Source organism: Ursus americanus, chromosome 19, assembly GCF_024610735.1.
Source record: "Ursus americanus isolate L20-20 chromosome 19, mUrsAme1.1.p, whole genome shotgun sequence".
Classification (NCBI taxonomy): Eukaryota; Metazoa; Chordata; class Mammalia; order Carnivora; family Ursidae; genus Ursus; species Ursus americanus.
In genome coordinates, this window is record NC_142145.1 from 46,020,202 (window position 1) to 46,036,306 (window position 16,105).

The 16,105-nt window shown below is 40.8% G+C and overlaps 1 protein-coding gene across 8 annotated transcripts in view; it reads left to right on the forward strand.

Annotated features, from left to right (window-relative positions):
• SLC35D4 (solute carrier family 35 member D4) overlaps nt 1-16,105 on the forward strand; it is a 107,615-nt gene that overhangs the window by 68,178 nt on the left and 23,332 nt on the right. For 6 of the 8 annotated variants that reach the window (XR_006776881.2, XR_015727730.1, XM_045781810.2 and 3 more), the window contains one exon: nt 116-209. Coding sequence is in view for 4 of the 8 variants with exons in the window: in XM_045781810.2 (XP_045637766.2) it covers nt 116-209 (94 nt within the window). In the remaining 4 variants the exon portion in view is untranslated. Of the gene's footprint in view, nt 1-115; nt 212-16,105 lie in introns of those variants that run through there. The other 2 variants (XR_015727729.1, XR_015727731.1) reach the window with 1 other exon arrangement.

The following is a 16,105-nucleotide window of genomic DNA, read 5'->3' on the forward strand; positions in this document are numbered from 1 at the left end:
CAGACGAGACACAGGTTCTGTAATAATTAGAAACTAACTGGTAAAACGTACAAGAAAATAGCTATTGGCTAAAGGAAGACAAACCTCACTAACAAAAGAACATTTTCTCTTCCAGTGGATTGTTAGGATTCTTTCTCATGCTCAGCACAGTGAAGCTGAAAAGCCTTATGGCCCCAGGGCAGTGTGCAGCCTGGATTTTCTTTGCTAAGGTAAGAAAGAGGGAAGGAGTGGGGGGAAAAGTCGGTTTCACGTCCGGTGTTCTTAGAGCGTGTGTAACGTCAGGTTTGATCTTCAGGAAATCCTTTCCAGTCAGGGGCCCTGAGCCTGATCCTTCAGTCATTCTGATGACAATTTCTGAGGTCCTCTGCCCATCTTATCAGCATGACATAATCTTTATCACACTCCTGGAGGGGATAATCCCTTCCCTGAGTCTTAATTTCACCATCTGAACATGAGAGGTTTTGCCCCCAGAAATCTCTAAGTCTCCAGTTCTATGGGATGGATTCCTGGAGACGTGGGACAGGTCTTCTCTTCCTTCCTCGGGGCTGTGAGGGTGTCCAGAGCCCAAGTGACTTGCCCGACAGGTCTCAGTCTGTCAGGGGTGGTAGAGAAAGGAAAACAGACAAATGGCCAGGTAGGAGGACTTTGATGAAGCCTTCAAACAACAGACTAGTCTAAGAATGCCCGTTGCATATCTGATGATCATGGTTGAGGCATAAGATAGAGAGGTGGGAAAATGAGGAGCAGAAAAAGCAGCTGTGGGATGCTCAGTCGTGACTGAAATGCTTTGGGACGAATTTTTTTCTAGCAGAGCATTTCCTTTCTCTCGTGTCTGTGAAGGAGGCGAGTTACAAGGCCCTAGGTGCTGCTTCTGAGAAATGAGATTTCTTAATTTAACCTAATGAGATAATCGTTTAAGATTGTACCTTTAATTATCTTTATGTTTGATGGTTGATTTTTTTTCCCCAGAAAACAAAACCAAACATTTTTTCTTCAAAAACAACATTTCACAGTAATATTTTTACCTCCATAGGTCTGCTTTTTAGCGGCATTAATAATTCTAATTACAGTAAAATGTAAAGAGTGGCTGAGATACTGACTTCCAGCATGACGGAATGAGGAGGTTGACAGAGCCTCCTCCCAAAAAGTAATTGGAAAGCTGGGGAAAGATTGTCAAAAATATCCACTTCAGCTCTCTAAAAATTGACCAAAGGCATACAACAAACTGAGAAAGCAAGCATTTGTTCATGAAAACTGCCAAGCTTTGGGTAGGAGCGATGTGAGCCTGTGGCGGTCTTACCTAAGGTCACTCCCATTCCCTCCTCCCCAGCTCTGTCAGTGTGATATTTCACCCAGAGCAGGGCAGGCTGTGAAAACCTGCAGCCCTGCTGCCGCTTCCAGAATACTCTATTTGGAGTATTTTTAGTTAAAGCATCCATGTCAGTGGTAAATCAGTAAGAGGAGCCAGTAACTCCACTCTCTTGAGTTTAGAGTCCTCTTTGGGGCAAGCAATGGACCAGTGGCCTAGCTGAGGACTTCGTAGGTAGTTCGGGGAGGTGAGACAGCCAGCAGGGGCTTGATAGCTCCCCCATGTGTCCCAGATTGACCGTAGTCTGTGTGCACGAGTGGCAGAGATGGAGTGCGCCCAAAACACCCACATGTCCCTGGCCGGCAGAGCCTGCATGCACACACAGGAGATGGGAGAGAGCCAACAAAAGCTGGGGCAGACATGAGAAACGTCAGCCTAAAGTTTGAGTGTGCTCCCCAGCCCACACACAGTCAGAAGCAGAGAGAAGAAGCCTTTCTGGCTGAAGGTGTTTGAACAAAACCTCTGACTGGTCTTTGCTAGAACACTAAGCTACGGAGACATGGGGATGACTTCTAGAAAGCCAGAAAAAGCTTAAAAATAAAAACAAGAAGAAAAATTGAGTAAAGGACATTAGCAACTGTATCTTATATGGGAGACTGATTTCATAGACTTAGTCCAGGCAAATTACTAAACAAGCAAAACAATAAAAAAGTTAGGGGCATTCAAAGAAACAAGAAAGCATGATCCATACACAGGAAAAAAGCGGTTAATAGGAACTATGTCAGAGTGTCTGTCCTCAGATGTAGAATTTAGCAGAAAAAGACTGCAAAACAGCTATTTAAATATGCTTAGATATCTATAGGAAATCATGTTTAAAATATTAAAAGAAAGACTCAGTGAATATAGAATCTCAATAAAGAGATAGAGATGATTAAAAAAAAAAGACCCAAGTGGAAATTCTGGAGTTGAAAAATAACAATAACCAAAATGAAATGAAATGAAAAATTCCCTAGAGGTACTCAATAACAGCTTTAAATGGCAGAAGGAAAAATAAGTGAACTGGAAGGTGAAGCAAAAGAAGTTATTCAATCTAAAGAGCAAAGATTTTTTAATAATTGAGGAATTATGAACAGAGGCTCAGGGACCTGTGAGGCAGCATCAGGCTTATCAACACATGTGTTATAAGAGTTCCAGAAGAGGAAAGTGGTGTAGAAAAAAATACAATCAATGAATGACTTATCAAAAACAATGGAAACCAGAAGACAATAGGATAACATATCCAACATGCTGAAAGAAAAATCTGCCAACCTGGAATTCTAAATACAGTAAAACTGTTCTGCAAATATGAATGAGAAATAAGACATTCCCGGATAAAGACTAAGAGATTTATTGCTAGCCACTGTATCAATAGTTACATTAAATGTGAATTGACTAAATATCCCTCTCAAAAAGCAAAGATTGTCATATTGGATAAAAAAAGCAAGATGCACTTATATGCTATCTACAAAGGACACACCTTAGACTCAAAGACACAAATAGGATGAATGTAAAAGGATGGAAAAACATCACCGTGCAAACAGTAGCGTATTAGCAAGCTAGCTGGAGTGACTATATTAAAATCAGACGAAAGAGACTTTGTGACAGGGAATATTATTAGGGAAAAACAAAGACATTTATTAATGATAAAAGGATTGATACACTAGAAAGACATGACAGTTATAAATGTATATGCACCTAACAACAGCACCCCAAGATGTATGAAGCAAAAAGTGACAAAATAGAAAGGAGAAATAAATTATTCAACAATAATAGAGATTCCAATGCTGCGCTCTCAAAGTTGATAGAACAACTAGAAGGAAAAGAAAGGACGTAGAAGGTATAGATGACTTGAACAATACTGTCAACCAGCTTGTCAGTATGGACCTGATACCCCACCCACTGACTGCAGAAAACACATTCTTCTCAAACACGCATGAAACATTTCTCACGATAGATGTTATGCTGGGTCACAAAACAAGCCTCAGTAAATTTTAAAAGATTGAAATCATGTAAACTATGTTCTTTGGCCACAGCAGAATTATATTAGAAATTTACAACAGAAAAAAAAAATCTAGAAAAAACCCCCCATTTATTTGTAAGTTAAATAACATACTTCTAAATAGCCCACCGGGCGAAGAAGACATCACAAGGGAAAATAAAAGTATTTCGAACCAAATGAAAACAAAACCACAGAATATGTCAAAATTTATGGGATACAATTAAAGTAGTGCTCAGAGGGAAATTTATAGGTATAAATACCCATATCAGAAAAAAGAAATTGGGAAAACGAGTCCATTCATAATAGCATTACAAAAAATATGTAGGAACTTAACAAAGAAGTTCAAGACTGAAAACTGTAAAATCTCTCTAAGAGAAATTTAAGAAGATTTCAATAAATGGAGAGACTCAATGTTGTTAAGACAGAAATTCTTCCTAAGTTGATCAATAGATCGAATGTAATCCCTGTCAGAATCCCAGCAAATGTTTTTGTACAAATTCACAAACTGATCCTAAAGTGTATTTGGAAATTCAATTGCCAAAACAGTTTTTTCTTTTTTAGGCATCACTATTTTCTTTTCTTTTCTTTTCTTTTCTTTTTTTAATGATTTTTTATTATATTATGTTAGTCACCATACAGTACATCCCCGGTTTCCGATGTAAGGCTCGATGATTCATTAGTTGCATATAACACCCAGTGCACCATGCAATACGTGCCCTCCTTACTACCCATCACCGGTCTATCCCATTCCCCCACCCCCCTCCCCTCTGAGGCCCTCAGTTTGTTTCTCATAGTCCATAGTCTCTCATGTTTCATTCCCCCTTCTGATTACCCCCCTTTCTTTATCCCTTTCTTCCCCTCCTGATCATCCTAGTTCTTATGTTCCATAGATGAGAGAAATCATATGATAGTTGTCTTTCTCTGCTTGACTTATTTCACTTAGCATTATCTCCTCCAGTGCCGTCCATGTTGCAGCAAATGTTGAGAATTTGTTCTTTCTGATAGCTGAGTAATATTCCATTGTATATATGGACCACAACTTCTTAATCCAGTCATCTGTTGAAGGGCATCTTGGCTCCTTACACGATTTAGCTATTGTGGACATTGCTGCTATGAACATTGGGGTGCATATGGCCCTTCTCTTCACTACGTCTGTATCTTTGGGGTAAACACCCAGTAGTGCAATGGCTGGATCATAAGGTAGCTCAATTTTTAACTTTTTAAGGGACCTCCACACTGTTTTCCAGAGTGGCTGTACCAACTTGCATTCCCACCAACAATGTAGGAGGGATCCCCTTTCTCCACATCCTCTCCAACAATTGTTGTTTCTTGCCTTGTCAATTTTTGCCATTCTAACTGGCGTAAGGTGGTATCTCAGTGTGGTTTTGATTTGAATTTCCCTGATGGCTAATGATTTTGAACATTTTTTCATGTGTCTGTTAGCCATTTGTATGTCTTCATTGGAAAAGTGTCTGTTCATATCTTCTGCCCATTTTTTGATTTATTTGTTTCTCGTGTATTGAGTTTGAGAAGTTCTTTGTAGATCTTGGATACCAGTCCTTTATCTGTAGTGTCATTTGCAAATATATTCTCCCATTCCGTGGGCTGCCTCTTAGTTTTTTTGACTGTTTCCTTGGCTGTGCAGAAGCTTTTTATCTTGATGAAGTCCCATAAGTTCATTTTATCTTTTGTTTCTCTTGCCTTTGGGGATGTGTCATGAAAAAGGTTGCTTTGGCCAATGTCGTAGAGGTTGCTGCCTATGTTCTCCTCTAGAATTTTGATGGATTCCTGTCTCACATCGAGGTCTTTCATCCATTTGGAGTTTATCTTTGTGTATGGTGTGAGAGAGTGGTCAAGTTTCATTCTTTTGCACGTAGCTGTCCAATTTTCCCAGCACCATTTATTGAAGAGACTGTGTTTTTTCCACCGGATGTTTTTTCCTGCTTTATCAAGATTAGTTGCCCAAAGAGCCAAGGGTCCATTTCTGGGTTCTCTATTCTGTTCCATTGGTCTATGTGTCTGTTTTTGTGCCAGTACCATGCTGTCTTTGTGATCACAGCTTTGTAGTACAGCTCGAAATCCGGCATTGTGATGCCCCCCAGCTTTGTTTTTCCTTTTCAACAGAACCTTGGAGATTCGGGGCCTTTTCTGTTTCCATATAAATTTAAGGACTATTTGTTCCAGTTCTTTGAAAAATGTCCTCGGTATTTTGATCGGGATAGCATTGAAAGTGTAGATTGCTCTGGGTAGCATGGACATTTTAACTATGTTAATTCTTCCGATCCATGAGCATGGAATATCTTTCCATCTTTTTATGTCTTCCTCAATGTCTTTCAAGAGTGATTTATAGTTTCTAGAATATAGCTCCTTTACGTCTCTGGTTAAGTTAATTCCAAGGTAACGTATGGTTTTTGGTGCTATTGTAAATGGGATGGATTCCCTAATTTCTCTTTCTTCAGTCTCGTTATTTGTGTATAGAAATGCAACTGATTTCTGAGCATTGATTTTTATATCCCGCCACATTACTGAATTGCTCTATAACTTCTAATAGTTTGGGAGTGGATTCTCTTGGGTTTTCCATATAGAGTACCATGTCATCTGCAAAGAGAGACATTTTGACTTCTTCTCTGCCGATTTGGATACCTTTTATCCCTTTTTGTTGTCTGATTGCTGTTGCAAGGACTTCTAGTACTATGTTGAATAATAGTGGCGAGAGTGGGCATCCTTGTCGTGTTCCTGATCTTAAGGGAAAGGCTTCCAGCTTTTCCCCATTGAGAATAATATTTGCTGTAGGCTTTTCATAGATGGCTTTTATGAGATTGAGAAATGTACCCTCTATTCCTACACTCTGAAGGGTTTTAATCAGGAAAGGATGCTGTATTTTGTCAAATACTTTTTCGGCGTCAATTGAGAGGATCATATGGTTCCTGAGTCTTTTCTTGTTGCTATGATGTATCACGCTGATCGATTTGCGAATGTTGAACCACGCTTGCATCCCAGGTATGAATCCCACTTGATCGTGATGGATAATCCTTTTAATGTACTGTTGGATTCTATTAGCAAGGATCTTGTTGAGGATTTTGGCGTCCATATTCATTAGGGAAATCGGTCTGTAATTCTCCTTTTTGATGGGGTCTTTGCCTGGTTTAGGGATCATCACAAAGTGATCCTAAAGTGTATTTGGAAATTCAATTGCCAAAACAGTTTTGAAAAAGAAAAGGAAAGTTGGGGTTCAAAACTCACTATAAAGCTAGAGTCATCCAGACATTATGGTATTGGCATAAGGGGAGGCCTTTATTAAAGCTGTTGACTTTCAATATAGGTGTCAAGGCAATTGAACAGGGAAAAGATTTTCTTTACAACAAATGGTGCTGGAACAATCAAATATCTATATGCTAGAAAAAAAGTACTTAGACCCTCGTGTCACGTTGTCAACTCAACCATGGATTATAAACCTAAATGTAGACACTAAAACTAGAAAACTCTTAGAAGAAAACATGAGAAGAAATCTGACTGACCTTGGTTTAAGCAAAGAGTTCTTAGATATGACACCAAAAGCATAAGCCATAAAGTAATTGATAAATTAGACTTCATTTAAATTAAAATATTTTGGAATTCAAATTAATGGTCAAAAGATATTGTTAAGAAAATGAAAAGCCACAGCCTAGGAGAAAAGATTTGCAAATTATATATCTGATTTAAGGACTTGTTTCTAGAACGCCCAAAGAATTCTTACACTTTAATGAGACTACATACAGCCCAATTAAAAAATGGGCACCTGGATGGTGCATTTGGTTAGGCGTCTGACTCTTGGTTTTGGCTCAGGTTTGATCTTAGGGTCATAAGATCAAACCCCACATCAGGCTCCCCGCTCATCACGGAGTCTGCTTAAGACTCTGTCCCCCCTCCCTCTTTCTCTCTTCCCTGCACTCTCTCTCAAATAAATAAATAAATAAATCTTAAAAAAAATTGTCAAAAGATGTGAATACATGTAAATGTATATAATGGAATATTACTCAGCCCTAAAAAAGAATGATATCTTGCCACTTGCAACAACGTGGATGGAGTTAGAGAGTATAATGCTAAAGAGGAAGAGAGATAATGATATGTTTTCACACATGTGAAATTTAAGGAACAAAACAGGTAAGCAAAGGGGAAAAAAAAGAGAGAGGCAAACCAAGAGAACAAACTGATGGTTAGTAGGGATGAGGTGAGAGGGGAATGGGTGAACTAGGTGATGGGGATTAAAGGTACACTTGTGATGAGCATCAGGTGATGTATGGAAGTGTTGAATCACTGTATTGTACGCCTGAAACTAATATTACACTGTATGATAACTAATTGAAATCTAAATAAAAGCTTAAGTTTAAAAAAAAGGAAAAAATATGTGAATAGACATTTTACCAAAGATGATATATGAATGGTTCATAAAGCCCATGAAAAGGAATTCAATGTCATCAGTCATTAGGAAAATGCAGATTAAAAGCGTGATGAGATACCACGACACACTCACTAGGATGGCTATAATAAAAAAAAATATAGATGATGTCAAGTGCTGACGAGGATGTGGGGACACTGGGACCCTCACAGATTACTGATAGGAACGTAAAATGGCATAGCCACTTTAGAAAACTGTCTTGCTAGTTTCTTACAATGTTAAACATAAACTTACTATACAACCCAGCAATTCTGTTCCTAGAAAGCTACGGAAGAGAAATGAAAACAAAAAGACTTCAACATGAACACTCAGAGTAGCAGTATTCATAGTAGCCCCAAACTGGACCCAGTCTAAATGTCCATCAGCTGGTGACTGTGTAAACGAGATGTGCTGTGCACATACAGTGGGGTACTATTTGGGAATAAGGAGAAATGGGCTATTAATACATTGCTGTGCCACGGAGGAGTCTCAGAAACATTATGCTCAGTGAAATAAGCCGGTTGCAAAAGAATACATATAGTATGATACCATTTCTGTGAAATTTCCAAAAAAGGCAAATTTAGAGAGACAGAAAGCATAGTGATGGTTTTTTGGAGCAGAGATTGACTAAAATAGGCTCAAGGAAGTTTTTTTTAGGTAATGGAAATATTCTAAAACTGGGTTGTGGTGATGGTTGCACCATCATTTAAATTAATTTCTTAAATGTGTTCATTAGAAATCATTGAATTTTACATTTACATTGAGTGAAATTTATGGCATGTGAACCATCCCTCAAAGCTACGAAGTGCTCAGAGAATAGTGCTTAAATCTTATCTTTTAGGACTAGGGAGAATATTTTTCCTATGTGTATGGCTTTGCCTATTTGGCCACTATTTTCATGAGCCTCCTTTTTATTTATTTTTTTTTTCTTTTCCTCTTAAACTCGGAGGGAGTTTTATAATTTCCTTCTCTGTAGTTGATTCAAAAGTGGAAAGATTTTTAATTGGCTGCTGTGGTTTAATGCTAATCCTCGTTAAATGGAAGATTGGATTAGATGAGCCACTAAGGTCTTTTCCAGCCTCAGTACATCAAGCAGTCGCTCTCTTTTTCTCCCTCCCCTCCTTCTCCTTTTTCTTTTCTGTTTGAAAATAAGCTCTGTTATTCTCAGTGGCAGAATATTTACCCATTCTTTGGGCCACCTGCACATCAAAATGTGCTGACATTTGAAATACAACATAATTGTACTTAGCAATACAGCATTTCCCCATGACGTCATTGTGACTCTACTGAGTGCCAGCATATTCGGAAAGTGACTCAGAAGCATGTTCCATTGGCCCCAGAGGAGAATTTGGATTCTGTGGAAAAATTCAAAGATACTCAGAAAGGGAGGTCTTTCGGAAGGGGCTAAGGGTACCTTCTTCCTTGCTCCAGATGGATCCATTCTGTGGTATTTTCCTGGGAGTTGTCGCATGAACTTCATCACTTCCAAGGCATCCATGCTTCTCTCCAGTCCTTATCTTAGTATCTTCTTTAGGTCTGAGAATGCTTAGCGTGGGAAAGGAAAAAAGCGCCTTCTGAGTCACTTTATATTGTTACCACTGTTATTATTGTGTTTTTTTTAATCTGTGAATTTAAAAAACATTATAAAAAGCTAAAACTAACGGAATATTTAGCAACTTTTTTATTCCTCCCTTCAGTTTGATAAATTTGGGTATGTGAAATCTATCTTCATCTTCACAAAATCTTAGAATCCTTCCCATTTGTGAAGCACTGGTACAAGAAGAAGTGAATGAATTTAAGAGGAAAGCAATGAAATGTGTACACACATGAGGAAGATGTGGTATGCGAATGGGTTTTTCTAGCAGATACAGGTTCTCGTGAGAATTTTTTCTTGATCAAATAGTGCCTCGTCTCATCCTTGTTAACTTCAAACTGACTGGTGTTGTCAGCATCCATTGGGAAAGAAGCATTTGAGGCCAGTGTGAGTTTATGTTGAGGATGAGCCAGGAGAGGAGAAGCATTCCCAGACAGTAGCTCTGGCCCTCTAGGGTCATTAGAATCCAGTGTTTGCTGCCTCCGTAAGAATGCCTTTTTCCTTTAAGCTAATGCCATAGTTGCAGCTGCCATTTTGTCCTGAGTCAGTGGTAGACCAGCAAGCCAAGTCTTAGTCTGTCCTCCTTATGGCCCTGGGAAAGATTTTCCTGTAGCTTTCCTAGGATGTGTCTCCTGATTTGGTTTAGTCTGGTTTTTTTGATTGGTAGAGTCTCATCTTTCATGTGCACAGGGCTGGGACGAGGGCGGCCCTCACTCTCAGGACCATGCAGTGTGCGGTCAGCACCCAAGAATAACGAATGCCTCCTTACCTGTTGCATCCTAAGTGCTTTGGTTGCCTCGCTGGTCCCTTCCCTGACACTGTCGTGATTTACTGCCTGCCTGAAACAGCCGTTAATTCCATCGGATTTTAAGATGTACTAGATTCTTAGAGTTTGTGTGGTATTATTTCTTAAGATTTTATTTTTAAGCAATCTCTACACCTAACATGGGGCTCAAACCCACAAGCCTGAGATTAAGAGTCACATGCTCCACCAACGGAGCCAGGCAGGTGCCCCTAAATGGAAAGCTTTTTTTTTTTTAAGTAATCTCTGCACCCAACATCAGACTTGAACTCACAACCCTGAGATCAGATCAAGAGTCGCATGCTCTACTGACTGAGCCAGCCACGTGCCCCCCTGGTGGTATCAAGAGTGCCTTATGTGGGGCGCCTGGGTGGCACAGCGGTTAAGCGTCTGCCTTCTGCTCAGGGCGTGATCCCGGCGTTATGGAATCGAGCCCCACATCAGGCTCCTCCGCTATGAGCCTGCTTCTTCCTCTCCCACTCCCCCTGCTTGTGTTCCCTCTCTCGCTGGCTGTCTCTATCTCTGTCGAATAAAAAAAAAAAAAAATCTTTAAAAAAAAAAAAAAAAGAGTGCCTTATGTCCAAGTACATGGTCTGCCTTGGAATGGCCTTCTTTCTGGACATGATTCTACCAGTCAGTCAACATTTATTAGGGAAACCTTTGGAGTCTGGGGTGGAAGAAAAGCATTAGTGTATGCGTAGTGCCTGCCAAAGGCATCTTATAATCCAGAGGAGGAGGTAAGAGTGACAAGGGTGAGACTATTAGAGGACATTGCTGAGCAGGGTGGTATGACTTCAGGAGCTGGGAGAAGGGAAGCTGTGAGTGGGCTGATGCAGTGGAGAGACCCAACTCGCCCCTGCAAGCCCAGCTTGCCTGGGAGAAGGGAAGATGGAAGGACGGCCTTCCAGGATGAGTGGCAGGGGCCCCGAGGCAGGATGTGCAGGTGGGGAACCGTGAGGAAATAAATTTGACCAGAGGAAGAGGAGAGTGTGGTGGTGTGAGGAGGGGGAAATCAGGCCCAGAAGAGACAGATTAGGTGACCCTAAAAGCCATGCCCCCAGAGACCACTGTGAACTTCTGAATGAGACCGACTGAAGGTAAATTGCATTGGAGGTGAGTTCCAAGCATTTAGAAGGGAGTCAAATAAAGGTCGTGAGTGATGGTGATAAAGGTGAAAGGTCAACTTGACTGACTGAAGCAAAATAAATTGTAATTATTTAATCTATCATACAAGTGTTGTGTGATGTGGTCAAGGAATTGATAATAAAGACTCAGATCCTTGGAGCAATAAGGGGTGTGTGACAAATACTGGGCCTAGGGAAGATCACGAATGGTTCCAAGGTTTGTGGCTCCGGACACCGGAAATCCATGGTATCACAGACAGAAATGGGTGTGTGTGGGGGATTATGAAAGAACATCTTTGGGGAGGAAAGCTGGTGAAATATGTTTTAGATGTGTATGGTGAGAAAACATCCAAATAGAGCTGCTTTGTGTTGGAAACATGGGGTGAAATGTGAGGGGGAGCTCAGGGCTTCGCATGTCTGGGCTTCGCCTAGAGCAGTAGGGTTGGCATCAAGAACATAAAGAAGTAGGTGAGCTCACTGAGGGAGTGAGGGGGTTTGGGTGGAGCAGAGCGAAGGGCTAGGACTTTGCTTGGGAGACACTTAGATGCCAGAGGTCAATAATGTGCAGGAGAAAGAAGTGATAGCAAGGAGAGCCCCAAAAGTTCCATGTGGGGAAGTCTAAGGAAGAGTTTAAATGAGTAAAGCAAAATGCCACCAAGAGGTCAGAAAGATCCAGATTGAGAAAAGACCAGAGCAGGGACATCGATAGCCTTGGAGGAAACAGCTTTAGTAGAAGGGCAGGGTGGGGGTGGGGTGGGGTGGAAGATGGATCATAAACATCCAAGAATACACAAGACACAGGAAGGAGATTGTGACTGGTGGTGGGCAGGGGGGAGAGCCAGATCTAGTGCAAATAACTTCTTTTCTGGGGAAAGAAGGACTTGGGCATGCTTGAAACTAGTAAAGAAGACACCATACACAGAGATTTGGAGATGCTGAAGAATGCGGGAAGTTGGGACAACAGGCTTCAGTGGGAGATGGAAGGAGTATGGGGGCTAGCTTTAGAGAGAGCAGCCTTTTTCCTGAGCTGCAGTGGAAGGGTGGTGATAGATGGGAATGAGGCTTTCCCAAGAGATGTGCGGTAGGGGACTGGGATTTCAGGGGAACAGGGAAAGGGCACTCACTGTTTGGCTTGGATCAGATAGCTCAGAAATGTTATGACTCAAGTGAGTTCTGACAGTGTTGGTGTACCTAATATTTAAGACTGAATGCTGATGACATGTACACTCAGTGGTAAGATTATATGTAGTGATGATGTGCTAGGAGCCAGGTCATTGATTATCAGTGCCTACTTAATAAAGCATTTACCAGATGTTAAAAGTCCTTCATAGAACCCCTTCAGAATAAAGTAAGAAACCACTCAACATTCTGACCTTCCATCCCTGTCACCAAAGTCTGCCTTCTCTCATGGAAGATTATGTGTAAATGCTACAGGTAGTTAATTGGAATATTTGTCCCTGTTTTTATTTAGAGTATGGACAGTTAAAATCCATGCTTGTTCTATGGGGTTTCCTTTCCCATTGCTGCTTAGGAAGATGCTTTTCTCACAGTCCAGGTAGAGGATGGGGAAACCTTCCTAGACATGGTCCCATGTAAGTCTTCAAACCTGGAGTGTGTGGTGGGCAGAAGTGGGGCAGACAAAGATCAAGGAAGAATATCTTGCAAAATTAGAAAATTCTAGAACTGGACTGTGTTTCCAGATAAAAGCAGAATATATGAGAATGTATGTGAAGGAGCTGGGGGGTGACAATTTGTTTGTTATGCAAACACAGAACATTATGTAGAGTTATAGCAACCTGGACCAAGACGTCATTTTGACCTAGCTTTCAGTCCCAGATCTGCCATTTTCTCCTCTGTAAACAAATATAATAATAATGTGTACTGTACTGAGAGGATCGAATAATATTGCGACAGCCCTAGAAGAGTGAGTGCCGGCCATTGGCAGGGCCTCCCTGGCACTGTCAACTATTAGTTTAATTCTTTCACCAAATTAACCAGTGATTTCTGAAGTCTGAATTTGTCGTTTGTATTCCGTAGTTCTAGGTAAGTGAATTTAGCTGTGGGCAGCCTACTCAAGACACTACTGGAAATTCAGCATGCATGAGAACAAGGTCTCTCACACATATTTAACCAGACATCGTTTAACAAAAGAAGCAATTGATGCACCATTCACAATGTTTTTAAACCTATATAAAGAGTCATTGATTCAGAACAGTTGCTAGGCCTGTGAAAATGTGTGTTTGTTGGTTTCCATGGAGACCACGCTGCTGCCTGTTCGGTGATGGCGCCTTTATTATACACTGGGATTGCCAGGGAGCCTTCAAGGCTGTCTCTATAACAACATGTCCTCGTGTAGTAACACAACCACCATCCTGAACTGTGTTTCCCATAGAGGAGTTGTTTTTAAAAGAGGTGAGAAGATTCTGCTGGTAAGTTTCAGCCTCCAATTGATTTATCCTTATGAAGATCTCTTAAGTGGATAAGAAGCTTTGGGAATTTTGACTGCCTATCTTTCTGGCTGTTTTGCAAGATCTCGGGGGCATGGCCTAATGTCTTTCTTTTTTCAACGACATGTTGACTTTCCTCTTGATCAAGATATTGAACCAAGAAAGAGTCTTGGCTGTATCAGTTTACTAGATAAAATTAAGCCTGTTTTATGTATAGGATGAACTTGTAAACTTGTAAAAGCCTTGTCAGCAGATGCTGTTAGGGTTCGATGTTTGGAACTTTAAAATGTCTCCAAGACTATTGATAAAACTCTCGCTGTTTCTGATAGAATTTTTTTTTTTAAGAAGAAGGAGCAACTTATTGTCTTTCAAAGTGGAATCATACAAATTGTATGTCTTCTAAATAACATAATTTTTTACTCTCCACTTAAATTTTTTGATGTATTTGTACAGAAGTTTCAAGGCTTACTTTGAATCGTATCTTGAGCTTCTGAGGAGGTGACAAGTGAACACATCTTTCAAGTTCGGGAATCAGACTTCTTAGGTTCAGTGTCTGGCATGCACGTGTATACACACTGTACACACACACACACACACACACACACACTCACACACACACAAAGAACAGACTATGGGAAAATCCTGAGAGTAGAGTTACGATGCCCATCACGTTTTGCTCTCACTCGGTCGTCTGTGCTGAACAGAGTGTTAATTCTCTTCTTCCGTCTCCTTCCTACTCTGTTGCTACTATTACCCCTCCCCCACCCCAGTTTTATTGAGATAATTGACATATAACATTGTATTAGCTCAAGGTGCACCACGTCATGATTTGATATTTGTATATATTGTGAAACGATCACTGTAATGAGTTCAGTTAACATCCATCACCTCACGGAGTTACAGCAAAGTCGGGAGTGCTTCATGAATTTGCATGTCACCCTTGTGCGGGGGCGTGGGGGGTAGGGGGTGGGGGCATGCTAATTGTCCCAGTATCGTTCTAATTTTAGTATATATGCTGCCAAAGGGGGCACAGTTACTTCCTTGTCTTTATAATCCTCATCATTCTTGTCATCCTCACTGTCTGTTGGGCGTGGAGAGCCCATCACTGTCTTCCCACACTTCCTGCATGGGGAAAAGGAATCTGGAAAGAGGAGCCTCCCCCATACCCCGCTCAGTTCACCGTTTGAATTTCTTCCCTCTTCTCAGCCTAAGACTCCACCCCCTCTTCCCGTAACCTTGGAAAGCTCACTTTCTGTGTAGCTGTTAGTATTCCTTGTGTCTTCCTCCTTCTGTGGTTATTCAGCACCGTAATGCATTGGGAATGGTCTGATGAAAATAAATGATTAAACCCAATGAAACCATGCTGTAAAGTGACTTTTATGTCGAAAGAGTGTGCTTAAAAATCTAATTACGGCTATGACCTAATTAAATCCTTTTTCACAGTTTAAGCAGCTATGGCAATGAGAATAACTTCATGGAAAATTAAAACCTAGGGGCAGCGCCTGATTTCCTTTACAGTCTCTAGCTGGGCAACAAAAACAGCATGTGGATGTCTTTCCATGACATCACTGTCGCAGTGACAGGAACTTGAAGTGGCAAGTTCGGGAGCTGCCTTGTTATTGTGAGCTGTATGGAAACAGTCAGCAAAGAAGTTAGTTATCTGGGAATTCTTTGTTTATGAATAAGGTTTTCCCAGAGGGCACGTGGGAGGGGAAATACAGTTGTGGATTAAAGAAAAAAAAATTAAATTCCATTTCCCATTGTCAAAATAATTCATAGGGAAGGGAGTGATGCTAACGGACATTTTGCTATTTTGGATAAGTTTGTTGTTTTCTTGTTTCCAATTATGCACTCCTAATTCTTTTCTGGGCTATTTTTAGTGCTATTGACCATCACAATGTTCTCTGCTGCAAAAATATGATAACAATGCTGGCTTTCACAACTTCTGACTTGAATGAATTTGCATCAGTTCATTTACTAAGGAAATACCCCGAATTTCTATAAATTTCCTGGCTCCAAGGCTTATATGTCATGTAGAATAACTAAAATTAAAGTGATTTTTGCAATGCAAAGGCGAGTTGATTGGGGACATTTACAAGGCACCTGTCAGAGGATGCGGTGATGTGTACTTAGTTCACTGTAGGCTAGTACTGCATAAATGAGTGCTGAGTGAGTGCCTCCATATGCTGATCTTGTTGTACACGGCTTTGCGGGTCCGTGCACTCACATCAGACACAGAGGAAGGTGGAATTCTGCAGGTATCTCCTCAATACCTCCCGCCACCCCCAATAATGCTCTTAGGATGCACGATTGTCTTTATTGTTTCCTTCTAGAGACCCTCCCTCCGTATCGCTAAAACTAGATTCCGCAAGGT